Here is a 26,333-nt window from a genome sequence, read left to right as displayed (position 1 = left end):
AAAGTCTGAAGGTTTCCAACACAAAGAAATGTTGTTTAGAAGAAATGAAAATGTTAATTAAGGGAATTTGATCATCACTATACATAGGTACTGAATTATCACACTGTATTCACAATTTGTACAACTGTGTACCAATCAAAAAATGCCCAGTGGTGGTGCATGCCTTTAATCCCACCACTAGAGAGGCAGAAGTGTGCAGATCCCTGTGAGTCTGAGGCAGCCCTGGTCTAACAATGAGCATCAGGACAGCTGGAAAAACATAGTGAAGCCCTGTTCAAAAAAAAAAAAAAAAAAGAAAGAAAGAAATTCACTCTAATTTTATATTAAGTTTCCCAGGCTTTTAAAATCTGGGATTTTAAAATAACTAAGAAAACAGAGAAAGGTATATTTTATTGGCATTTGGGGCTAGCACAGTTCAATTCAAATAAAACAGAACAAAGCAATTTATTTAGATAGTCGTATAACAGCTGAAGTCTCTGCTTTGCCGTTGTCTGATTGTGTTCATGCCGGTGCAGTCAGTCCCACTGCTGCACCCGCCCGCCTGCCCACCAGAGCACCCCTTACATGTGCAGCACTTGACACATGCATTTCATCGTCAGATGCATCTGCTTCAGCAATGTAAACATTTGCTACAAGTAAACTTTAAAAGGTAAAAGTGAATGATACTAATCAATAAATCAAACAGAACTATCTCCACATGACATAATTAAACATTATATTAATACTGTCTCAGTAAGAACCACAAATTAATAAATTCACAAGGAAACAGAAACAAGGAGTGAAGTAAAACTCCTAAAATAGTGTTAAAAAACTGAAGAACACAATGGGAGTTGTCTGGGAAGGGACAGTAAATGATCTAACAAACACAGCACGTGCTTCGCGGCCACACAGTCTCTTACAGCAAAGGATCCCTTAATCAGCCTGACAGCATGCTTGGTTTTTCTAGCTCCCTTCCTTTAAAAAAATTACTCTAGTTGGTCATGTGAGTCAGGCTCTCTGTGGGAATTTCACATTTAATGTCTGCTCTGGGATTATTACCTCACTCAAATTTTTTAACTCTAAATAATTTTTGAAAATAACCAAAAACATTAAATTACCTTTATAAAAATTGCTACTATAAAGTCAAATAATCCAAAATAAACCATAAAATAAATCCAATTTAACAAAATACAGAATAGCATACACAATGTATGCTAAAAGGGAAAAAAAAGAAAGAAAATTACTTCACAAAAATAGCAAACTATCCAAATATCATCACTATTGATTTGTTCCATTCTGGCTCTTATTAAATAATCCCTAAAAGGTCAGGGAGGAGACCCAGTGCCACTCTAGATCTGTTTGCAGTGTACAAATAAGTGGTGTCTGTAAAACAAAGCAAACTATTCTAACTCATTAAACATAATTACATCATAAAAACTTCAATGTTACCAAATCAGTTATAATACTGTATCAGGCAAAACAAACTTGTTCGCATTGCTCTCATTATGTTTCAGCTTAATCTACAATCATCAACATTTTCCATATGTCACCTCACACCACACTGACACAAAACAGCTTTAGAGAGAGATCTCTGTTGCTTCCACAGAGAAATGAAAAAAGCAAAAGCCACTGAAGTAGTAATTCTTGAGCATCTGACACATGTGGCATGTCACGCAGCACTCGACACTGCAAGTTTCTTCAAATGATCCATGAACACTTGCAAGCTAACGTCATCTGTGAGAATAGGCGCTCCGGACTCCTGGAGGAAAAGAGGGTTTGTAATTAGAGCACTCGTGGTATTGGAGATGTCCATGCAAGTCTCAAAACAGACAAAGAAATCATTTTAACAGAGTACTGGCTACCATAAGGACCCTGGTTCCTGATAGCGAAACTCACCTAAATCCCTAGAATTACCTAAGTAACAGAACTGTCTTTGTTGGATAGGGACTGCTCCCAAATCATTAAATTACTGCTAGTAAATGAACTATCTCAGTCTGGAGCGAGTTACCAGAAAGACCACCAGTGACAGAGTAGATGGTTGGGCTCTCAGGATGGTCTGACCTGGTGAGGATACAGGGAAAGAGGGGCCTTCAGAACTGCTGGAAGAAACTTGGCCAGGCACCATGGAAATCATTACAGAAGCTTCAAAAACACTGCTTAATGTTTTCATTTATGTGTGAACCAAAAAAAAAAATGTTAGGAATTCATCCAAAGAGCAAAGGAAAACCAGAGCTGCCGTATGACCCAGCTGTCCCCTCCTGAAGGATCTGAGGCCTGCACAGGGATGTGTGCACACTCGCATCATTGCTAAACCATCCACAACAGCTAGACTATGCAACCAACAAGATGAACAGATGAACAGATATAGAAAATGTGGTACACGTGAGCACTGGAACATTATCCAGATGCAAAGAAATCATCACATTTGTAGAAAAATGGATGGAACTTGAAATCACTATTGAGAAAAGTAAGCCACAGTCAAAAGAACCAAACCCGCTTCCTTTCATACGCATGCCTAGACTTGATGGTGCATATGAATGCATTTCCATTTTCAATGAAGATGTGCATACATCTTCATGGGTTCACACATAAATGAAAATATGTGTAAGATAGACTAAGATGGAGACTGTGAGAAAGGAAGAAGTAATTTTAGTGGGAGAGGAGGTAATGTAATGGGATACATTTGACATCAAAGCAAAAAGTGGGCACTTAGGGCAAGAAAAGGAAATGGGACAGGGGAGACTGAAAAGGCAGAGGGACAGGGCAGCAAATTAGAATAATGTGTGAGGAGGCTGGAGGGATGGGCCAACCGCTCTGGGAGCCTGCAAGTCTTTCAGAGGGCCAGAGTTAGACACTAAGGAAGGACCCTTATCAGGTGGCACACAATTGCCTGTGACTTCAGCCCCAGGAATCTGTCCACCTCTGGCCTTCACAAGCACTGCACAGATACACATAGACACACACCTATGCACATAATAAAAACAAAATCCTGCCAAGGATACTATCACACATCTTTAGTTCTTGCACTCAGGAGACAAAGGTAGGTCGGTCCCTGTGAGTTCTAGGACAGCCTGGTCTACAGAGAGGGTCCTAAGACATCAGAGCTACACAGGAAGACCCTGTCTTAAAAAAAATAAGTATATAAATTAAATTAAATTTAAAAAATTAAACTAAGTGGAAATTTTGAAGATACCATAAATAAATATCACTGTGTGTTCTAACCTTAAAAATTACTAATTGTTAACACATCCACTCCCAGTACTTCCTATGTTGTTCATTTCCACATAGTAGAGATATTATTTCAAATGTATAAAATACTAATGCTCAATTCAATTCTATCAAAAAGTAGCAGAGAGTTGATCTCTATTTTTCAAGTGAGCCTTTTTCTGTTTAAAATATACCAAAAGAAAAATGTGAACAACCAACCTAACACACAAATCCTTTATCTACAATGGTGTCCTGCCTCAAAGATATGCAGGGCAATGGTGGCACAGAACTTGTGGGCATAAGCAAGCAATCTCTGAGTTGACTTACATCCCACTACATGGACAGAACCCATACCCAACACTGAGTCACCAGGAGCCAGAGACTGGATACCCCAGAAGAAGAGGACAGAACCAAACACTACCGTTCTGAAAACAGCAGCACAGCAGTAGGATGACCCTAAGGACACTGCTGTGCTCACAGGTCAGTGCTTGCTCAGCCATCGTCAGCGGGGCATCCTCCTGCAGCACATGGGAACAAACAGAGACCCACGGGCAGACCTCACGGAGACAGTGAGAGGCCGCGGAGCTCACATCCCTAAACATGTCTCCATCAAATCCCTCCCCTCAGAGCTCAGTGATCCCCGAGGACAGGAGGCAGAAAGAGCATAGGAGCCAGAGGGGGCGGAGGACACCAGAGACCAAGACGCTCTTCATCAGTGGCTCGCAACCGTCCTAATGTTTGCACTCTTTGATAGAGCTCATGTCGTGGTGACCCAGTGGGCCTCTGTTTCTTGTGCCTTCTCTTGGGTTCTTTTCCTTGTTTGTTTCATGCAATTTGATGAGTTAGCTTTTATCATATATCATATCATATCATATCATATCATATCACGTTCCCTTAGAAGCCTGTTTTCTAATGAGAGACAGAAAAGGAGTGAATCTAGCTGAGAAGGGAGGTAGGAAGGAACTGGGAGGAGCAGAGGGAGGGAAACCACAATCAGGAGAGATTATGTGAAGGGGGAAATCTATTATTAATAAAAGAAACAAAAGTAGTAAAACATATCCAGAGGCTCATCAGGTGAAGGCGCTTGACATGCAAGCCTGAAGCCGTGTGCTCAATCCCTGGACCCACATAAAGGTGAACGGAGGGAGCTAACTTGAAGGTTGTCCTCTAACCTCTACAAATGTATTGTGGCATGTGTGCACACAGACACACATGCATACATATATACCACATGCATACTTACACACACATACCCCAATAATAAGAAATAAAATAAACTTTAACAAATAAAACACACCCGGGATTAGGCAGCGAGGCTCAGGCTGTAGGACACTAAGGATGTAAAGCACTGTGTAGCAGTGGCACAGTGGTGCCCTCTGCAGGCCATTCATGGATAACACTTATCACTGGAGTTTTGTTTGAATGAGAACATACTAGTTTGTGAGTGTGCATGTGTTTGTGTGTGGGTTATGTGTGTATTCTTTTGTTGTTTTCTCCATTATTAAAAGTCATCATTAGAAATCTTTTTCCCCACAAGTTTTTCCTACAAGCCAGAACCTTGTTTCTATACTTTGATTACTCATTAGTTTCTTTTTCAGAAGCCTAGATATCCAAAATGTTTGTGACATCCTTACTTCTACCTTGTTACTGGCTGGATCAAAGCAGCTGACTTTGAAACAAGGCTACCATCATTCCCCTCAAGAATTAACTCATATTTCTGGAACTGAGATACTGAACAAGCAGCACATGTTCTCCCTGGAACTGTGGATATATTTTCACCTATCAAGTTTCCAGCTTCAGTAAGGGCCCTACTCCAAGTAAGGACGCTGATGGAAAGATGAGCAATGAAGACCTCATCCTGTGCCAGAAGCCCATGCGGTGCTCCCATCATGCGGTGCTCCCATCATGCGGTGCTCCCATCATGCAGTGCTCCCATCATGCTGCACTCACTCCAGACTCCCAACAGCAGCAGATCCTTGCCCTCTCCCACCTGCATCAGCCAGAGCACATCCTACCACATCTGTGAGTCAGACCTGGATGTGGCTGAACTTCCTCTAGACACTTCCTTGGGAGCCCTTCACAATAACTGAGCATCCCTTCACAGTGATGTGATGTTGGTATTTTCTTGAATGCTGACATCTGAATGCTAAGAATGGACTTCATCCTCATAGTACATGAGGCATAAAAGTTGGTTGGTTATTTGTTTGCTTGCTTTGAGACAGGGATATGTACCCCATGCTATCCCTATGCACAGCTATGACTGGGTTCTTGATTTCTAGCAATAAGAATATTAAGAAGTCAGATTCCATTAATGTTCAGCAAAATATTCAGCCAGTTAATTCCCAAGTTGGAATCATTAAATTAACTTAAACTATAAATTCTGAATCTGCAGTTAGAGTGGCCTGGGTTAAAAACAGGGCCCTGGGCCAGCAAGAAGGCTCACTGGGCAAAAACATCTGCCTGTAAGCTTGATGGCCTGAGTTCAGTCCCTAGGATCTAAACGGTAAAAGGAAAGAATGAACTCCCAAGTTGTCCTCTAACCTCCACACACATTCATGCCCTGCATGCAAAATAAATAAGCAAAATGTAGTTCTAACCCCAATTTTCTCTTCTAATTCGGGAATTAATAATATATGCTTCATATAAATTTTAACAATTAAATCAAAGTGCATAGAAAATAGTATCATTATAAGAAGGACAGGCAAAATGTCTCAGTGGATAAAGGGATTTGCCCAGTGCTGAATTCCACTTCTGGGAACCACAACTAGAAGGAAAGAATCAACTCTGGCAAGTTGTCCTCTGACTTCTACATTCACGCTGCATAATGGTATACACCCACATTAATATTGATTTTTAATCACGTCAAGAAAGACCACAGGGTCCGGTGTGGTGGCACACAACTGTACTCTGAGCATTCAGAAGAATGAAGCAGAAGGATCATAACTGCCAGGCAAGGAGTCGCAGTGCCGTCTGTGACAGCGCTAAGAGCGCCTGGCTTTGGCCAATGGCATGGATGAGAGGGAATGGGAAGTGAACTGGACAAAAAGGATGTGAGCAGCCAGAGCCGGGAAGGGGCGGGAAAGGAACCAGCTTTAAGTCTTGGAAATAGAGACTAGAAAGGTGATCTGTGGAAAGAAAACCAGGAAGTATCAGATGCCTGTGGTATAGATTTTATCGTTCTTGTCCCCAGGGGATTGGTGCTAACTTGGGATCTGAAGAGGTTTTCCATGACAGGATCATTCTCTTACTCTCCAAGGTAGCACAAAATACTAGTTACATTTTCTACTCTTCCCTTATATTGTCTCACAGAAATTATCATTAAATATATAGGGGAAAATTTAGCTTTTACTAAAATAACTAAGAACAAAGAAAGAAGTTATTTCCAAGGCTGCTATGAACACTTACCTGCCCCCAGGCATACATGTTATTATGAGTCTGTGAAGGGTTGACTTTCGAAAGGAGGAAACGAGCCTTAAAAGTAAAAAGAGATAAATAATAGTATTGATCAGAAACAGACTTAGGAAGATAAGCTACAGACAATATACCTTCTAAAACCAACTTAATTGAATATATTGGTAAATTCTGTTAAAATATAATACTTACAAAGTTAAATTTTAAAATGCATCAACCACAATACAAATAATATATTCTTTCAACATTATCTATCTGTAACATTAATAAAATAATAAACTACTGAATCCCAAACTCAGCACATAAAAGTTGCACGTACAGGACTAGAGAGATGGCTCAGCAGTGAAGAGCCCTGACTGCCCTTCCAGAGGACCTGGGCTGGCTGGATTCCCAGTACCCACATGGTGACTCACAACTATCTGTAACCACTCTCTCTAACCTAGGGCACCTGATTCCCTCTCCTGGCTTCTTTCAGTGCTGCATGCACGTGTTGTACAGACATAAATGCAGGCAAAGCATCCAAACACATGAAATAAAAACAAGTTTACAAATTTTTATTTGTTAAAACTTATTTTAAAATGAGTGTGAAAATACAGCTTTACCAACTATGAAACAAAAGAAGTCTAAAGCCTCGTTAAAATGATTTTAATGCACAAGTGATAACTCAGGCAATATTTATCCATCCTCTACAACAGCTAATCAATCAATCAATCAATAAATGAATGAATAATTAAATAAGGAAAATAACAATATACATTAAGATATTGATGAGTGAATTCATCAAAAATCTTAATTCATTCTAGAAGAACAAAAGTAATCCAATTTTTTGAAATTTAGAATCATACAAAACTCTTTTTCTATTCCCTAAGTAGCTCTAGTCCTAGGGTAAGAAGCCTGGGATTCAATTATTAACCCCTAGTTAGGGTTGGCAGGCTTACAAATGTAATGTCAGTATCCAGGAGGCTGAGGTAAAAGGAATGTTCAAAGTCAGCCTGAGCTAAGTAATAAGACACTATTTCTTGGGCAGGAGAGATGCCTCAGTGGTTAAGAGCACTGACTGTTCTTCCAGAGGTCCTGAGTTCAAATCCCAACCACCACATGGTGGCTCAAACCATCCGTAAAGAGATCTGATGCCCTCTTCTGGTGTGTGTGAAGACAGCTACAGTGTACTTATATATAATAAATCAATCTTAAAAAAAAAAAAACTGGCTCCATTTAATGTGCTTCCTTGATAGTACAAATAACATGTCTTAATTCTATTACATATAAAATAGAGATAATAATAGAATTGGTATAGGTTCAAATGAAGGAGGCATGGAAAATGTTTGCAAAGTCTCAATACATGATTGATAGATAGAACCTATTATAACACAGTAAAACTAATAATTGCCACTATATATAAAATTGATGCTGATATATCACAGTGCTAGATACTAGGAATACAACACTAAACAAACTATTTTCCTGCTTTACTTATGGAATTAGAAAAATGTGTAACATCTCACAATAGGAATACTGTCCCAGCTTTGATCAGAAAGTTTCCTGAATGTGTGCTAAGCAGCACTAACCTGACCACGTGTACGTGTGCATGTACACATCTACTGATTCCTCTGAGCTCTAAGAACCATAAAGTCCGTTTTAATACCACAATGCTTTTTTACTTTCTTTTTTTTTTTTTTTTTTTTTTTTTTTTGGTTTTTCGAGACAGGGTTTCTCTGTGTAGCCCTGGCTGTCCTGGAACTCACTCTGTAGACCAGGCTGGCCTCGAACTCAGAAATCCACCTGCCTCTGCCTCCCAAGTGCTGGGATTAAAGGCCTGCACACCACCACCCGCCCGGCGACAAGTTACTTTCTACAAAACTGAAACAAATTAGAAAACCTCATAGGCTTTAAGAAAAGTACACTGACCTGTTTTCCCTGCTGCCCTTATGTTTTTGCTAACACATAGCCGGCACAATGTCGGGATGGCATTACAGTGGTTACAAGAACTATGATGAAAGCAGAACTAGAGAAAACTGCTCTTGTGTGGCAGACGGCTCACATTACAATCAGAACACAAGGAGAATCACCTGCTACAGCCCTGCATACACAACCCAGGGTGGGTGTTCCTTACCTGGCTGCCACCGTGCTCCGTGTCAATGTATCTCGGCATTGGAAATCTGGAGTGAAGAATCTCTTGTGCATCATCTACTGGGGCTTGCAGAAGGTGCCGGAAATTTTCATATTCTGGCATGTCCTGGTATCCTGACTTCCGCCACTGTGCTATAGTCTAATTTTAAAAACAATTAAAGGAATTATCTTAAATCTCTTGGTGATCTAAAATTCTTGAGTAGATTTTTCTTCAAAGAAAGTTATCTTCAGAAAACAAGAGAATAAGAAAATACTCTCACTGACCTCAACTTTAAAAATTATAAGTACTTATTTCAGTAAACATAAGTAAAATAATGTATTCTTGGGGGCTGGAGAGATGGCTCAGTGGTTAAGAGCTCTGACTGCTCTTCTGGAGGTCCTGAGTTCAAATCCCAGCAACCACATGGTGGCTCACAACCATCCATAATGAGATCTGATGCCCTCTTCTGGAGTGTCTGAAGACAGCTACAGTGTACTCATATAATAATAAATAAATAATTTTTTTAAAAAGAACATATTACTAAATACAAAAATAAGCATATTCTTGTGGTTTGAATGCTTAGCCCACAGGGAGTGGCACTATTAGGATATATGGCCCTATTGGAGGAGGTGTGGCCTTGTTAGAGGAAGTGTGTCACATGGAGGTGGAGTTTTAAGATAATGCATATGCTTAAGCTCTGTATAAAATACAGTGGTCTCCTAGGCTGTCTTCAGACCAAGGCATAGAACTCTTGGTTTCTCCAACACCATTGTCTGCCTGCACTCTGCCATGCTTCCCATCATGTTAACTGATTAAACCTCTGACCCTATAAGCCAGCCCCAAATAAAGGTTTTCCTTTATAGGAGTTGCCTTGGTTATGGTGTCTTTTCATAGCAATGAAATCCTAAGACACGTCTCCAATTTAAAAGACAGAAGAAAACTAGATGTAATAAGCCAAGAAAGCAGAGGTGGAGGATTCTTTAACCAATGACCCCATGAGTAAGCCTCAATCAATGGAGGAAGGAAGGAGTCTGATATACAAACAGCTTAAAGAACGCAAAGGCAGACCAGGCAGGTGTGCTGGTGCATGCCTATAATCCTAGCACTGAACAGGCAAAGGCACGAGTACCAACTCAAGCTTGAGGTCAGCCTGGCGAACTTACTGTGTCCCAGACCAACCAGGGCTACAAAGGTTGACCCTGTTTCAAAGACTGAAAACAAAAGGAATACAAAGAAATAAAAAGTAAAACTATACTGTTTTGAAAACTTAAAAGAAATAGAAACACCAGAAAAAATTACAACACTATGCATCACATCAATCAGCACCAACCAGAACATTTCTTCCTTTCTGTGAGGGGTGTTATTGCAGATTTCCTAGAGAAATTAGTGACTTTCAAAAGTCTTCACCAATGCAGTTACATTCTTTTTCTTTTGTTTGTTTTGTTGACAGTCTCTCTAAATAGTCCTGAAACTCACTGTATAGACCAGGCTGGCCTCAAACTCACAGAGATCTGCCTGCCTCTGCCTCTTGAATGGTGGGATGAAAGGTGTGCACCCCCATACCCAGCTAGAGTTACATTCTGGTAAGACAGAGACTACAAATTTTACTAATGATACTGATAATGCTATAAAGACAACATACTGTAGAAGGGCAACTGTGAGTCTAGAGGCATATTAATTAATGTAGAATGTTAAAGCCAGTTTGGAATCAAAGTTATATGAGTCAGTCAGTGTGTATTCTGTATAACTTAATATTCTGAATTTTAAAGACCAATGCACGCTGGATTTCTCACATTAACAAGTAAAAGCAAAAATTGCTACTAAATTTAAAAAGTTAGGAAAAACCCTGTCCCTATTATTCTTCTTAAAATATAAGATGCATTAGAAGCTGGTATCAATTAAAAATAATCAAAAAACAAAAAACAGTGACTGGAGAAGTGGTTCAGTGGTTAAAAGTACTTCACAAAGGGTCCAAGTTGATTTTCTAGCACCCACATAAGGCAGTTCATAACTGCCTATAACTCTAGTTCTTCTGGACCTCATTAGCACCTGTACTCACAGGTAATACACATAAGCAAACACACATACATACACACACACACACACACACACACACACACTCTCTCTCTCTCTCTCTCTCTTAAAAAATAAAATAAATCTTAAAAAATACAAAACAACAAAATAATTTAAAAAACTGAGTCAGTATTTGACCATATAGCCATGGCTGGTCTGGAACCTGCTGTGTAGATCAGACTGGCCTCAAATTCACAGAGATCTGCCTTCCAAGTGCCGGGTCAAAGACATACGTCACCACGCCCAGTATATAAATCCTTGTGAAAGCACTGGATAGTGCTATTTAAGAGGATACTAGCAAGTCAGGTGTGGTGGCTCACACCAGTAATCCCAGCGTAGAAGGTTGAGGAAAAAGAATCCTGAGTATATGGTAGCTGGGCTACTATATCAGTGTCTCAACCCTCAGGCGTCCTCACCAATAAATGAAATCTACAGTTACAGGTAAGGTAACTAGAAAAAGAAGGCCATATAAGACACAATATACTACACTACAAGCTCAAGCACAGATCCAAGAAAAACGAATGTGCCCTTCAAACTGCCCAGAGTGGTGTTTTCACCCACGGAGTGCACGAGGTTCTGGCTGAGTGAACACAAGCAGGAAGAGACCTCTGAGAACTACCCAAAGGAGAGCTCAGCCGCTACCCACACTGCGCTTCAACCATCAGCATTCCAGTAGGCTCTACATTCCCGCGTGTGCCTTAAATGCGTTTTTTAGGAACATGGATACACGTCCCTGTCTATATTTTCATAGTACTATGCTTTGTGCAAATCTATCAACCCCCTAGTGTGTGAGCAAAACAACATGAACACAAGAAGGCTCAGCATGATTGACACCTAAAATTCTACACCATCAAGAATCACACTGTAAATACAAATACAGTGTGTGTATCACACTGTGTGTGTGTGTGTGTGTGTGTGCGCGCGCACCAGTTGAGTAGTTTCTACCTAAATCCTTGAGAGTACAAGCGCTATGGATTTCAGGCACTTTCATGTATTTACGTGTATGTGTAATGAATATGTATAAATTCTTACTAAAATACTTTGGAGATGGGAACCAAGTCTAAACACAAAATGTAGTTACATTTTGTGTTTAAATACTTATGTCTCATTTAAATACTTATGTCTCAAAGATTCTATACATTTCAAATGATTTTGAGCAGTAGGGCCAGCAGATGGCTCAGTGGGTAAAGGCCACAGCTTCCAAGCCTGATGTCTTAGTTTAACCCCAGGGTCTTACCCAGTGGAGGAAAGAAGTGGTTCCCACAAGTGTCATTTGACCTCTGCACTTGGGCATACACTCCCCTCCACACATAAAATACACAAAGCCAAGTTTATTAAAAAGAGTTAATAACTTTGAACATGAAAACATAAGATGGTTATTTGTAACATTTTAGTACTCAAAATGTTTGGATTTTTAATTCTTGGACAAAATAGTCGAGTATTTTATAAATATTTTATTAAAATATTTTTATTAAAAATTTATAGAAATCATTTTTATAAAAACATAAACCAAAGATTATCATTGCCTAAATATGACTACATATTAGACAGAGAAAAATTTTTCCTCAGAGTAAAAACATTTAACATACATAAATCATCTTACCTCACCATGATAAATCAAAATCTGGAAAAATGTGTCCATGAGAAGAATGCGATCTGCAAGAATGCTGCTGCTGTCTAGAAGAACCGGCTGAAATGAAGCAATGATGGGGTGAGGTTTCCATCCCAATCTTTTTCATTTGTCTTAAGTCTGCATACAGGTACTAGACATCACAGCCTGTCTGATAAAGCGGGCTTCTGTAGCTCCTGCTTTCCCTTCACCTTCTCTCTTAAATTTTAAATTTACCAAACACTTCCAAACATTGTAAATTCTCAATGTATTTTAATTTTCTAAGGATCTAATACCGAAATAATTTTAAAAAGTCAATATGCCAGGCATTATGTTACATAACTTTAATCTCCATACTTGAGAGGTAGAGGCAGCCTGGTATACAGAGCAAGTTCCAGGCCAGTCAAGGCTATATACAGATTGTATCAAAAAACAAACAAACAAACTTTTTTTAAAGATTTAAGAAATCAAAGATGGCCTCTGAGCCTGCTGACAGAAAACTGAGAGAGAGAGAAATAAAAGGCCTGGGATATAAGAAATGCAGGCTGCATTATCAACTGGAGCACCGTGAACTGATCGTAGTTTGAGTAACACATGTGCAAAGATGGCCGCCAAAGCTATGGGGTTAGACTGAATCATTCAGAGAAACTGACGATAAGGAAAATAAAAAGACTGAGTGGAGAGGCTTATGCCTGTAATCGCATCACTTGGAAGGCTGAGGCAGGAGGATCACTGAATTCCAGGTCAGCCTGGACTAAAGAGTAAGAGCCTGTTTAAAACAAAAAATGCTAACATCTTAATCTTTTTATAAAGACTTAGAAGTCTAAAAGGGGAAAACGAGACTAACAGACTAACGAGCTCTTTGTGGGCAGCAAGAAAACTGGGGAGGAGGAGCAGGAAGCAGAATGCCCGACCAGGGTAGAGAAGGAAAGCGCTCCTCCAGGAACGCTGCTGGGAGTCTGTCAGAGGTCCACCGTGGGGGATGCTATTATTACATTACATATGCTACATTATATTATATTATATTATATTATATTATATTATATTATATTATATTATATTATATTATATTATATTATGTCAGGGGAAAATGTTGCTTCAAATAAGTTGGGAACTCAAAAGTACAGACAACAGGGTTGGAGAGAGAACACAGTGGTCAACTGTACTTACTCTTCCAAATGTTCTGAGTTCAGATCCCAGAACCCACATCAAGCAGCTCACAACTTCAGGTAATTCTGGCTACAGGGCACACAGCAGCCTCTTCTGTCCTCCATGGCCACCCACATACATACACATACATAAAAATAACTACTTCTTAAAGTATGGGGACTGAAGAGATGTCACAGCAACCACATGGTGACTCCATAACTCTAGTTCCAGGGCGCCCAACACCTCTTCTAACCTCCTCAGACACCAAGCCTGTACATGTACACAGAAATAAATGCAGGCACAAAAAAAATTCAAGTAAAAAAATGTTTAAGTATGGACAACAAATAACTTTGAGTTTAACTGTGTCAGGAAGCAGAGAAATTAAGCAGTAACTAGAGAAAATAAAGGAGCAGTGAGTTCTTAATGATTTGCTTTTAAAGATGAGTGCTATTAAAGTTACTATGTTAGTGAGAATGGCCCAGATTGGGGGAGGGGACAGGAACCGGAAGAGAACGAGACATGTCCAAAGGCCAGGCATTAGGCAGATGCAGTCACAGGACGCCTTGGATCAGCCAAGGTCAGGAGCTCAAGAAGAAAGACTTCAGTTCTCTTCTGAACTATTTTACAATTCTTAGGTATCTACAACTCATATATGTTACTCTGAAATAACAAAGTTATTATAAAATTTATTTTCCTGATCTAAGGAACTACAAGTCCAACAAATTACTTTTTGGGGGAAAAAAAGGATCTGTCTGAGTTTGAGTCCAGCCTGATCTACCTAGTGAGTTCCAGGACAGACAGGACTACACAGAAAAACCTTGTCTCAAACAGAAAAAAAAAAAAAGTAACAAGGAATCATTTTACCTACAATTTTGTAAGACCTGAGGTAAAACCAATCAATAGATATCATAAACACCCATTTATACAGTCCTTTCCTAAAGACTATTTCCAAACACAGCCCCTATCAGAAGGAAAGCTATTTATTTGATAACAGATAAAAGTGTGTTGAACACTTTTCCAAAACAGCCCAGAGGGTGGCTTTATCAATCATATCTTATATTCTCAAAGAAACAAAGGAAAATGAGATATGTAAAGAGACTTAATTTTGACAGAGTGTCCTGTCAGACATTAAACTCTGAAATTAGCCATCTCTTCCAGAATTGGGGTCATTTCCAAGTCTTATTAAAGGAAGGCAAAGGGTAATCACAAACCCTAGGTAGCTTTATCAACCAAACACTAAGCACAATCACCCAGGAGTATCTTTTATAGCATTTTGTATCATTTTAATACCTTTGTATTACTTACTGATACTCCCTACCTAGTGCATCAACACTCATAAACACCTATACATGAGCATCTTGAGATAATGATTTAACAGACTCCAACTTCATTTCAAATCAGCAATTGTCGTTACTGTCTTAATGCCACACATCACAGCAATGATCAGCCACTCCTTCCCTTACCTCTGGTGGGCCACTGAAGGAATAGGCATACAGAATGGGCTGAATCATGATTAGAGACTGGGTCAGGTCCTGACGCATGAAATGGTGCCGATAGTAGGAACTCTCATCAGGACTATTGTTAAAAACTTGCAAGAAAGGTGATCTTCTTAAATGAAACATAAACTACAAGATAAAGCAGGTGAGATTAAAAAAAAAATAACTCTTACTGGTGTTACCATGGCAATAGCAGTTCACTAACAACAAAGCATTTGCTTACATTGTTATAACACATCAGCAACATGAAAACACAAGTTCTGTTAAGAATATACTAAAGTAGTACTGGAGGGAGGGCTTAGCAGTTACTTATGGTAACTTATTCAGTTACCAGAACCCACACTGCTTGGTTCACTTCTCCCTGTAAAGTAATTTCAGGTTATCAGAAGCTCTGACCTCTGTAGGCATTTGCATATATGTAGTGCACATAAGTTTATACAGGACATACACAGACAAGAAAGAAAGAAAGAAAGGAAGGAAGGAAGAAGGAAGGAAGGAAGGAAGGAAGGAAGGAAGGAAGGAAGGAAGGAAGGAAGGAAGGAAGGAAGGAAAGAAAGTGCTTTTTAAAAAAGAATATTCTAAAGTATACCACAGGAAAGCTTGTCTGTGGGAGGGGATGGACTTGGTCCTGTGGAAGCTTGATGCCCCAGAGAAGGGGGTGCTAGGGGGGTAAGGTGGGAGTGGGAGGAGGAGCACCTTCTTAAAGGCAAAGTGGGGGCTCATGGAGGGGGAACCAGGAAGGGGGATAACATTTGAAATGTAAATAAATGAAATAATTTTTTTAAAAAAAGGCTTGTCCTGATGTTTATGAGCTACGACAGGCTAGTGAGATGGCCCTAAAATTAAGAGAGCTGGCAAGCATGAGGGTTGGAGTTCTGCTCTACCATCCAAATAACAAGCTATGCAGGAAGGGCAAGGCATTTCAGCTGGAGACCTTGACTCAAAAGAAAAACAAAAATGGGCCAGGCACTGGTGGCACATGCCTTTAATGCCAGCACTTGGAAATCTGAGGCAAGGGTCTCTGTGAGTTTGAGAGCAGCCTAGTCTACATAGTGAGTTACAGGACACTGAGGGCTCTGTCACACAGAGAAACCCTATCTCAAAAAAATGAGAAAAACAAGGGGGAGAAAGGTTGAAGTTTCAGGACAAAGCCTTTATAGGCAGTAAAATACTGAAATACTGAAGGTGCAAATGTACAATCCCAGCACTTGGAAGACTATGACAAGCTCAAAACGAACCCTGGCTACATAACAAGACCCTGTATCAAAAATAGGAAACGAAAATAAACAAACAAAAAGACCATCACAGAGATGGTAAGGGTACTACTGTAAGGCAAGTTTAAGCTCACATTTCTTACATTATAAAATTGTTCACAGGTGATAACAATACACCATTATCTCATTGGTAAACTAGCTTCACATAACTTTACTTGGTATCACTGTAATCAGAACCTCTTAACTTAGATTAACCTTAACCCTAATAGAGTTTAACCTTGCTTGCACCCACAATAAGTCTTCAAGCACCACAAGTAAATAATAACTATTTATAAGCCCCATGTAGGGATATTTTTTTCATTGACCATAGCATAAAATTAACTTCTGAGTTACCTTAAAATTTACCTAACTAAAAGAATAATCCAGGGCTGGAGAGATGACTCAGTGGTTAAGAGCACTAACTGCTCTTCCAAAGGTCCTGAGTTCAATTCCCAACAACCACATGGTGGCTCACAACCATCTTTTTTTTTTTTTTTGGTTTTTTTGGATTTGGTTTTTTTGAGACAGGGTTTCTCTGTATAGCCCTGGCTGCCTGGAACTCACTCTGTAGACCAGGCTGGCCTCAAACTCAAATCCGCCTGCCTCTGCCTCCCAGAGTGCTAGGATTACAGGCGTGCGCCACCACCGCCGGCTGGCTCACAACCATCTTTAATGGGATCTGATGCCCTCTTCTGGTGTGTCTGAAGATAGCAACAGTGTATTCACATATATAAAATAAATAATTCTTTAAAAAAGTAAAAAGAATAATCCAGTAAAATATGTTCCTATGTGATTACTAAAAGACAAACAACAAAAAAGATGAAACTCAATACTACTGGTATTGACCTACTTACCTGTGGATAAAGGGAAAATGTTTCTGAAAACCGGAAGGAATTTGGATCATCTTTGTGATACTCTCCAAATTTTTGACACTAAATAAAATAAAACATTAGCAATTTATTCCTGGTATAGTAACTGAAAATTCTGCCCACTAAAAATCTACTTATAAAAAGTTGCTACTTTTAGGGAGACAGATATTCAACACAAGGTAAAGGTGAAATGATATTTATTGACTTAGCAAGGGATTGATTACAACCCAAAAACTATCTGAGTTTCAGAAATGCAGCAACAGTTCACCCTAAAATGTTTAGATTTGTTGTTATAAGTAAATGTCTTTTGTAGCAAATAAGGAATGCGTAGATGCCAATGAGAGGAGGCCAACAGACACTTCCTAAGACTACCACAGTATCCTTTTCAATACCGCCCAAGGATAGAAAGACAAAGCACTGCAGCAGCTACAAAAATAAACTTCTGGTGCAAAGTATGCTACAATGAAAGTGCCCAAGGAGCTGCAGAGATGGCTCAGCTGTTAAGAGCACTGATTGTTCTTTCTGAGGTCCTGAGTTCAATTCCCACCAACCACATGGTAGCTCACGACCATCTGAAATGGGATCTGATGCCCTCTTCTGGTGTGTCTGAAGACAACCACAGTGTACTCATATCAATAAATCTTTAAAAAAAAAAAAGTGCCCAAAGGAAAAAGAGTCAAAGGAAAACCAAGCCTAGTAACGAAAAAGATTTACAGAAGCAGAAATTAGAATGAGATGAGTCATGTCACAGGTCATGTATGAGACCATGGCAAGAGGCATCCAGCTGCCATACACAGGATGAACTCCAACAGCCACAGCCTTAGCCACCAGCCGCTCTTTGTCAAGCAAAGAGTCTCTGCCCCACAGGCCTATGTACTGGAGGCTTGGTCACCAGCTCACAGTTCCTAATGGGAGGTATTTTGGTCCCCTAGGCATTCCTTGATGAGAACTGAGGATTCAGTCTTTCTCACTGGCGCATCACCATAGGCCTAAAGCAACAGGCCAAAGATCATAAACCAAAACCTCTAAAACGATGAGCCGTAATAGACCCTTTCTGAGTTGGGGTAAAGGAAATGTGACTAATATTTGGATAATGCCATTTTCCGTTTTGAACTTCACACAACAAAGGTCATAAAACAGACAATAGATATTTCACAAAACATAGATATAGTCAAAAAAGACTATATCTGCTTTTCTCCCAAATAACCTCCACTGGTCTCCTCGTGATGTGACACAGATCAAAGTAAACTCTTCATTGCTCTATCAATAACCTGTCCTCTGGCTCATCTGCTGTGCACGTGCTATAAAATGTTCGCTGTGTGGCTAACAGCTCACTATACTCGGGGAGGAAACTTCAATTTTGTGCTTGATGCAATTGTCTCGTTTGGTTATTCACTAGGTCCTAATGCTTTTAAATCAGTATTTCTCGTTTAAAAATATATCAGACAATTACAGCAGTCTGTGAAGTTGAGGTATGAAATAAAAGAGAAACCTATACTTGCTAAAAACTCCTTAAAATTTGCAATCCTGCCGGGTGGTGGTAGCAGCATACACCTGTAATCCCAGCACTCTGGGAGGCAGAGGCAGGTGGATTTCTGAGTTCGAGGCCAGCCTGGTCTACAGAGTGAGTTCCAGGACAGCCAGGGCTACACAGAGAAACCCTGTCTTGAAAAAAAAAAATTGCAATCCTGAGTCTTCTGCAAGGGAAAAAGAAAAAAATATTTTTTCAACAGAAGGTATTCAGTGGGTTTTATGCAAGTTGATGGTCCAGGGTGCACTATAAAATTGTAGTGCTATACATGACAACCTGTGAATGCACCAGCTCCAGCAAGATGGAAAGAGCACTGTACTACGGATCACAGCTACTGCCCAGGTGTACACACTGGACGTAGACCCTCAACACAATAGAACATTTATGAAGACAAAGTCACTTTCTATGAAAAGGCTCAAGAAGCCATTTCAGAGCACAATTTATTAGCTACATGGAAAGCTCACATGGTTGGTGACATCCTAGAAAATACCAATATGTAAAATTAGTCAGTAAAATGCTAGGACAAAATGCAACCAGGAAACAGGAGGACTTGTATTTTAGTGTGCAGTACGAGAGCTAAGGCTGGATGGGCCTTGAGTACAAGTTCCAACACAAGAAAGGCTTTTTAAAATTCCATTTAAAACAAAGGACTGGGGCTGGAGAGCTGGCTCAGTGGTTAGGAACACTGGCTGTTTGTTCTTCCAGAATTCAATCCCCAGCAACATCACACGGTGGCTTACATCTATCTATAAAGGGATCTGCTACCCTCTTCTGGCATGTAGGTGTACATGCAAGAGCACTCCTACATTAAAAAAAATAAGTAAATAAATTTTAAAAATAAACAAAGCAGAACACTGAATCAAGGCACCGGGTACATTCCACATGATGCTAAGAGGTCTGTGCAGCCAACTGCACAGCTTCACTGTCTGGGTGGGAAGTTCAGGATTGTGTATCAATCTGTTGATAGTGGTAATATGATAGTGGCAATAGTCAAGAAAATGTTTTGGCTACATGAGATTCTTCTGTTGTTTTGAAGCTCAGATGAGATCCTTCAATATCTATCCCCATCTAGAATCCAACAGCCATGGAGGAGCTGTGCCAGGGAGGAGCTATGTGTATTGACAGTGTCCCTCACAGATAGGCTTTACGAAGTGAAAATTCATCTTTTTTTTTTTTTTTGGTAAAAATTCATCTTAAGACACATGTAATACCACAACTCTGATTTCTTCACCAAGACGTGTTGGGAGAAAGGGGGTGCTCTTACAAGGGAAAAATCTCGACAGTACTGCAAAAGTAGCTAACTTTAAACAAGTTCACTCATGATACCTGACAGACAGGTTAAAGGCACCTCTCTCAAGTTTGGTAGCTTTACAGAGAATTCTCAACAAGGTATTTAAGTTGAAGAATAAATTAAAAAGTACAGGACAGAGTTTACAAAGTAAGAATTAAGTGTTAAAAGCTACTTAAACCTATAATCCCAGGACATGGGAGTGAGTTTAAGACAAGCCTAGACTGTATTGTTATATTCCACTGAAATTAAAACAGAAAATAAAAGCCAGAGTAAAAACTAAACACACACACAACAGTAATAGCAAGTTCCAGACCAGCCAAGGCTACATACAAAAATCCTGTGTCAAAACAAAAACAAAACTCATAGAATCAATAATACAGAATTAATTTCCACACTCAATTCATACAAGCCAAAATAATAAGTTGCATATTGCCATTCATTTTTAAGGAAAGGGGCTTTCTAATTTATTGGAAGTGAGTGGAACGCTGCTATTTATTGCTAGTTCGGTTCTCTGAGTGGGTTCTTCCTACAGTTCTCCCCACCCACTGTAAGTTCTTTAATGGGTATTTACTACAAATGAAAGCTGACAAGCTGAGAAAGCAGTGTCCACTCCTTACCAGTCGAATGAGCTGTCTGTCCAGCCATCTCAGCACGTCCGGCCCTTCCTCTGTCTCTGCTCTGTATATTGCCAGCCTAGCCATGAGAATGGCAGCTGCTTCCTGGTCAAAAGACGCAGCAATGCTCTGGATTTGCGTTTGAGCATCTGCCCAGCTGAAGAAATAAGAAAGCACTGAGACATAGCTGAATTATATCATAATACCTTGACTGGTTACTACACACAGCTACAGTTAGAGCATACAGAACACCACCTCAGTATTTCAAGATTCTAATACTACACAGATTAATTAGCATTATTAAAATATCACAAATAGCTGTTTATTACATTGATTTTCCTAAAAACTAAACCAAACCTTAAAATATTTTCTAGAATAACTCTAAAGGAACATATTCTTTAAGACAACAAGACTTTTATAAGTAAAGATAATAGTGTATGGGACAGCAGGATGGCTTAGCAGGTAGACACACTAACACAAAGGCCTGAGTTCAAGTACCGGACTCAACAATGTGAGAGGAGAAAACTGACTCCTAAGAGTCGTCATCTGACCTCTGCCTGCATACAGTGACTGGCACACGTGCGCGCACACATACACAAAATTAAAAAAAAGAAAATTTAAGATTATCTATTTTAGCCGGGCGGTGGTGGCGCACGCCTTTAATTCCAGCACTTGGGAGGCAAAGGCAGGAGGATTTCTAAGTTTGAGGCCAGCCTGGTCTACAAAGTGAGTTCCAGGACAGCCAGGGCTACACAGAGAAACCCTGTCTTGAAAAAAACCAAAACAAAAAACAACAAAAAAAAGAGATTATCTATTTTGTGTATGTACTGGCTAGTTTTGTGTGTCAACTTGACACAGGCTGGTGTCATCACAGAGAAAAGAGCTTCAGTTGGGAAAGTGCCTCCATGAGATCCAGGTGTGGGGCATTTTCTCAATCAAGGGGGGCCCCTTGTGGGTGTTACCACCTCTGGGCTCTATAAGAGAGCAGGCTGAACAAGCCAAGGGAAGCAAGCCAGTAAGAAACATCCCTCCATGGCCTCTGTATCAGCTCCTGCTTCCTAACCTGCTTGAGTTCCAGTCCTGACTTCCTTTGATGATGAACAGCTGTGTGGAAGTGTAAGCAGAATAAACCCTTTCCTCCCCAGCTTGCTTCTTGGTCATGACATTTGTGCAGGAATTAAGTCGCTGTCTTCAGACACACCAGAAGAGAGCATCAGATCCCATTACAGATGTTTGTGAGCTACCATGTGGTTGCTGGGAATTGAACTCAGAACCTCTGGAAGAGCAGCCAGTGCTCTAAACCACAGAGCAATCTCTTCAGTCCCCTCTATGATGGATTTTAATGTATTCAACTTTAGAAAAATAAAAAATGAACTTACAAAAATAAAGATTTCATTCGCAGTCTTAGTGAAATTTGTTACCCATCAGAATTTTATTCTCATTAGTCTTTAGATAGAAATCAATAAATGTCAATGATAGAAATCAAATAAATTAAAACTGTTGTACTTTTCTCCCTGTTAATACACTGACCTAGACAAATAAAAATTAAGTAAGAGAGTTTAGTATGGGAATAGAACCCTATAATCCCACTAGCTGGGAGTTGGAGATGGAAAGATCAGAGTTCAAACCCAGACTCAACTATACAGCAAATATGAGGCCAGCCTGAACTATATAGGAGATCCTGTCTCTAAGATCATGGAATGCAGTAGGCTTTAAAGTTCTTCAAAAAATTAACACTAGAACTTCTAGGGCTGGAGAGATGGCTCTTCGATTAAGAACACTGCTGCTCTTCTGGAGGTCCTGAGTTCAGCTCCTAGAAGCCACATGAAGGGCTCCCAGTTGCCTGTAATTGCAGCTCCTGTGTGGCACCCTCGTCCTACCTCCACAGACACCTGTACTCACGTGCACATACCCCACACAGACACACAAAACTCAAAACTGAAAATATTTTTTAAACTTGCATATAATCCAGCTATACCATTCTCAAACGGTCAAAGTCAGCTTCCTAGGAAGACAGCTGCACGGCTATGGATCTTCCGTAATTCTTCCTGTAAGAAGCTGATGCAGTGGCATGCCTGTAATAGCGCTAGGAAAGCAGGCAGGCAGCAAGCCCAGGAGCTGCTGGCTACCCATCTACAGCAGACAGTGAGCTCAGCTGCAGTAAGAGACTTTTTGCTCAAGCACTAAGATGGAGAATGACAGAAAATGACATTTGATGCTGACCCGTCTTCCACATGATCACACTTGGTGTGGGCGCGTGCGCGCGCACGCACACACACACACACACACGAAAAAAATTTTAAAAATGTTAAAGTGAGATTTTCAGTCTGAGGGTATTATGAGTTATAATTGTGTGAGCCTGACTGGCCCCAAACTCAAGAAATCTTCGTGCCTCTGCTTCCCAAGTAAGGTCATATGTTCTACAAACTTAATCCAGTCAAACTTTCTCTAGATAGAACCTTTTTTTAATTTCAAAGACATAATTTTTGGGGGGATAATTTTGGTTTGTTTTTAATACTTCTGCTTAGTTGCAAAGCATCTCACCCTATACCAGACTGGCAATCCTTCGTGTACCTCTTGTGTGTGAGTTATTGTACACATATGGTCATGTGGGGCAGAGTACATGCACTGTGTCCAGATGCCTCTGGAGGCCAGAGTGTAGGTACCTGAGGCCTGCAAAGCTTGTGATGCCATGTAAAGCAATGTATAGGTCTGTTGCCTAGGCAACGGCTGCCATTTACCCAGAATTCCATAGCCCACCTTTACCTGTAATTACGTCACCACCGGTATATAACTGAGCAGCGCTCCTTTCCTCTCTCTCTTTCTTTCTCTTCCCACTTCCCTTCCCGCCGGCTACCCCCCCCCCCTTCTTAAATAAAGCCCACGTGGAGCTATCTGGTCTAGCGTGCCTCATTGCGGTTCACGGTTCCACCGCGGCCCACGGCCCGGCGCCCGGGGTGTGCACGTGTGGCCCGGTCAGCAGCGGCAGCCACAGAAATCAATGCAGAAACCAACACAGAGGACAACCCCGGATGCTATCCTCAAGAACACCATCCCTCTCCTTTGAGACAGTATGTCTCTGGCATGCAGCTCACCAATTCACCTAGAGTCTCGAGATAGCAAGCCATAGGGATACGCCTGTCTCTGCTTCCTCTATAGTGGGATTACAAGCACAAGAACATCATGTCTACCTTTTTCACATAGATTCTATCGATCAAACTCATGTACGGGCAAGGATTGAACCCACTGACCTATCCCCTAGACCATATATGTTACATTACATATGTTACTTTACATGTTACTTTGTTTTATAGTGACATTTAATTTTTTCAGCCTTTCAGGTTTTATTTTTAATTCATGTGTATGTGTGTAAATCTGTATGTATGTATATACACCAGAGTACAGATGTCTACGGTGGCCAGAACAGGGTGTCAGGTCTCCTGGAGCTGGAGTTAGTAGTAGTTATTAACCATCCAACCTGGGTACTGGGAACCAAACAATAGTCCTCTGTAAGAGCAGCAGGAACTCTAAAATACTGAGCCAGACTCCAGCCCTGTGGTAGTTTGAATAAAAATGGCCCCCTGAAGCCAGGCGGTGGTGGCACACTCCAGTAATCCCAGCACTCTGGGAGGCAGAGGCAGGTGGATTTCTGAGTTCGAGGCCAGCCTGGTCTACAGAGGGAGTTCTAGGACAGCCAGTGCTTTACAGAGAAATCCTATCTCAGGAAAAAAAAACCAAATCCAAAAAAAAAAAAAAAGGCCCCCTGAGGCTCATATATTTGAATGGTCAGGGAGTGGCATTACTTGAAAGGGGTTATGAGGTGTGACCTTCTTGGAGGTGTGATTTTGTTGGAAGAAGTATATCAAGAGGGTGTGGGCTCTTGTCAAACCAGACCCACTCACTTCCTGTTGCCTGTGGATCTGGATACAGAACTCTCAGCCACGTTTTTTTCCAGTACCATGTCTGCCTGTGTGCTGTCAAGTTCCCTGCCAGTGGTCAGTGGACTAAACCTCTGAACTGTAGGTAAGACCAATTAAATGTTTTCCTTTACAAAGGCTACCACGATCATGGTGTCTCTTCACAGCAATAAAACAATGACTAAGGCAAGCCCCTTTCTCTATTTTTAATTTTCTTTCATTCAACAATTTTCAAATGTTTCCAGATAGTAAATAAGAGTAAGAGATCTTGGTCTGGTAAGATACTGTTTTCTGAAGACAGGCTTCTCACTGCCCTGGAACTCCACGAGCAATCTAGGCTAGCCTGAGAGGTGACCGGGATTCACCTGTCTCCAGCTCCCTGAGCTGGGATTACACATCGGTTCCACCACATCTAGCCTTTTTTTCTCCTCATGAGTTCTGGGGATCAATCTGAGGTCCCATGCTTGCTTACCAACTGGCCTCCCTCCCGCCCTTAGAAGTACTTTTTAAAATTGCTATTATACTTGTCACTGACTATTCTACAAAATAAGCTAGGTTTAAAAGACATAAAATGCCCTTAATCACAAATGCTTATTTTCTAGTCATAAATGTTACTCAAAACAGAAACCCAGCTTGGGAATATGACCTAAAATAGTTTTAATATATAAATTACATTTCTAATTAAAAAAAAAAAAAACTTACTTCCTAGCAATTGTGGTCACTCGGATGCGTCTCTGCCCACTTGAGTGCTGATACTGGGTCACGAATTGGACGGCGCCTCGTCCTCCTTGAGGAATTGGAGCATTATGCTGTATGTATAAAAATAAAAAAGAACTAAGCAAAATCTGCCATGGTCACATCACAGTTTCAAAAAATAACAGACTCTCTACCATTAAGAAGATCACTGTAGGACAAGGAAAAGCCCAGGGGCTGGAGAGACGGCCCGACAGTCAAGAGCACTGGCTGCTCCCCCAGAAGATGCAGGCTGTTTCCAGCACTCACACGGTGGCTCACAACCCGCAGCCATCTAACGCTCTCATCTGGCCTCTGCAGGCACCAGGCACACAGATGGTGCACATGCATACATGCAAGCAAAGCATTCACACATATAAAAGAAATATAAAAATAAAATAAAGGCCCAGTGTCAGATGCTTTCACTACTGACCAAGCCCAGTAAATATTTAAAGAACCATCAGAACATAGTCCACCATCTCAGTCTCAGTCTCACAAAGCCATGTGAGGAAATTTCTGAGACCTTATGAGAAAACTGAGTAAACAAGACATGAGACTTCTATCTTTGTTCCTCCAACACACGAGTTGGCCTTAGACTGGTTTCCATGCCTGCCCCAGGTGAGCGAATGGAGTGAGTTCACTTTAGAGTATTCATTACAGCTGGCTATTGTGTATATTCCTCTATGGGAAAATGTGTTTCCACCACACAAAACTTGTCCTTGTGATGGACACTTTACTCAGGTGACTCTTCTTAACCCTCAGAGTATAAATTGACTGATGCTCTGAATAAAGTTGGTTACTGCATGAGACTTTATTCTACCTCATTTTTAGGGCCGCCCTCGCCCAGGTTTACATCGCCAAGTAGAGTGGCAACAAAGAACTAACACTAATCTTCTTAGTGTGGATTTCTTCCTATGGATTGTTTCAATATATGCAAATGAATTAATGATATGATAGCACCATTATTACTAAAATGAAAAACAAAAACCATTAAGTCATCTCAATAGATGCAGAAAAAGACATTTGATAAAATTAATTACTCCTTAATGATAAGAATGCTAAGCACAGCGGTGGTGGCACACACCTGTAATC

General features: G+C 40.5%; 1 protein-coding gene across 1 annotated transcript in view; it reads right to left on the bottom strand.

Annotated features, from left to right (window-relative positions):
* Nucleotides 1-369: 369 nt before the first annotated feature.
* Sec23a (SEC23 homolog A, COPII coat complex component) overlaps nt 370-26,333 on the bottom strand; it is a 51,268-nt gene continuing 25,304 nt past the window's right edge. Inside the window, 9 exon segments of the mRNA XM_052185806.1 lie at nt 370-1,675; nt 1,678-1,738; nt 6,592-6,657; nt 8,711-8,866; nt 12,384-12,470; nt 15,002-15,163; nt 17,142-17,219; nt 20,596-20,749; nt 25,212-25,318. Coding sequence (XP_052041766.1) covers nt 1,557-1,675; nt 1,678-1,738; nt 6,592-6,657; nt 8,711-8,866; nt 12,384-12,470; nt 15,002-15,163; nt 17,142-17,219; nt 20,596-20,749; nt 25,212-25,318 — 990 coding nt within the window. The 3' untranslated portion in view covers nt 370-1,556.

The sequence above is a fragment of the Apodemus sylvaticus genome, chromosome 6, assembly GCF_947179515.1.
Source record: "Apodemus sylvaticus chromosome 6, mApoSyl1.1, whole genome shotgun sequence".
Lineage (NCBI taxonomy): Eukaryota > Metazoa > Chordata > Mammalia > Rodentia > Muridae > Apodemus > Apodemus sylvaticus.
Note: the sequence above shows the minus strand (reverse complement) of the source record. Positions and strands in the feature narration are given on the sequence as shown.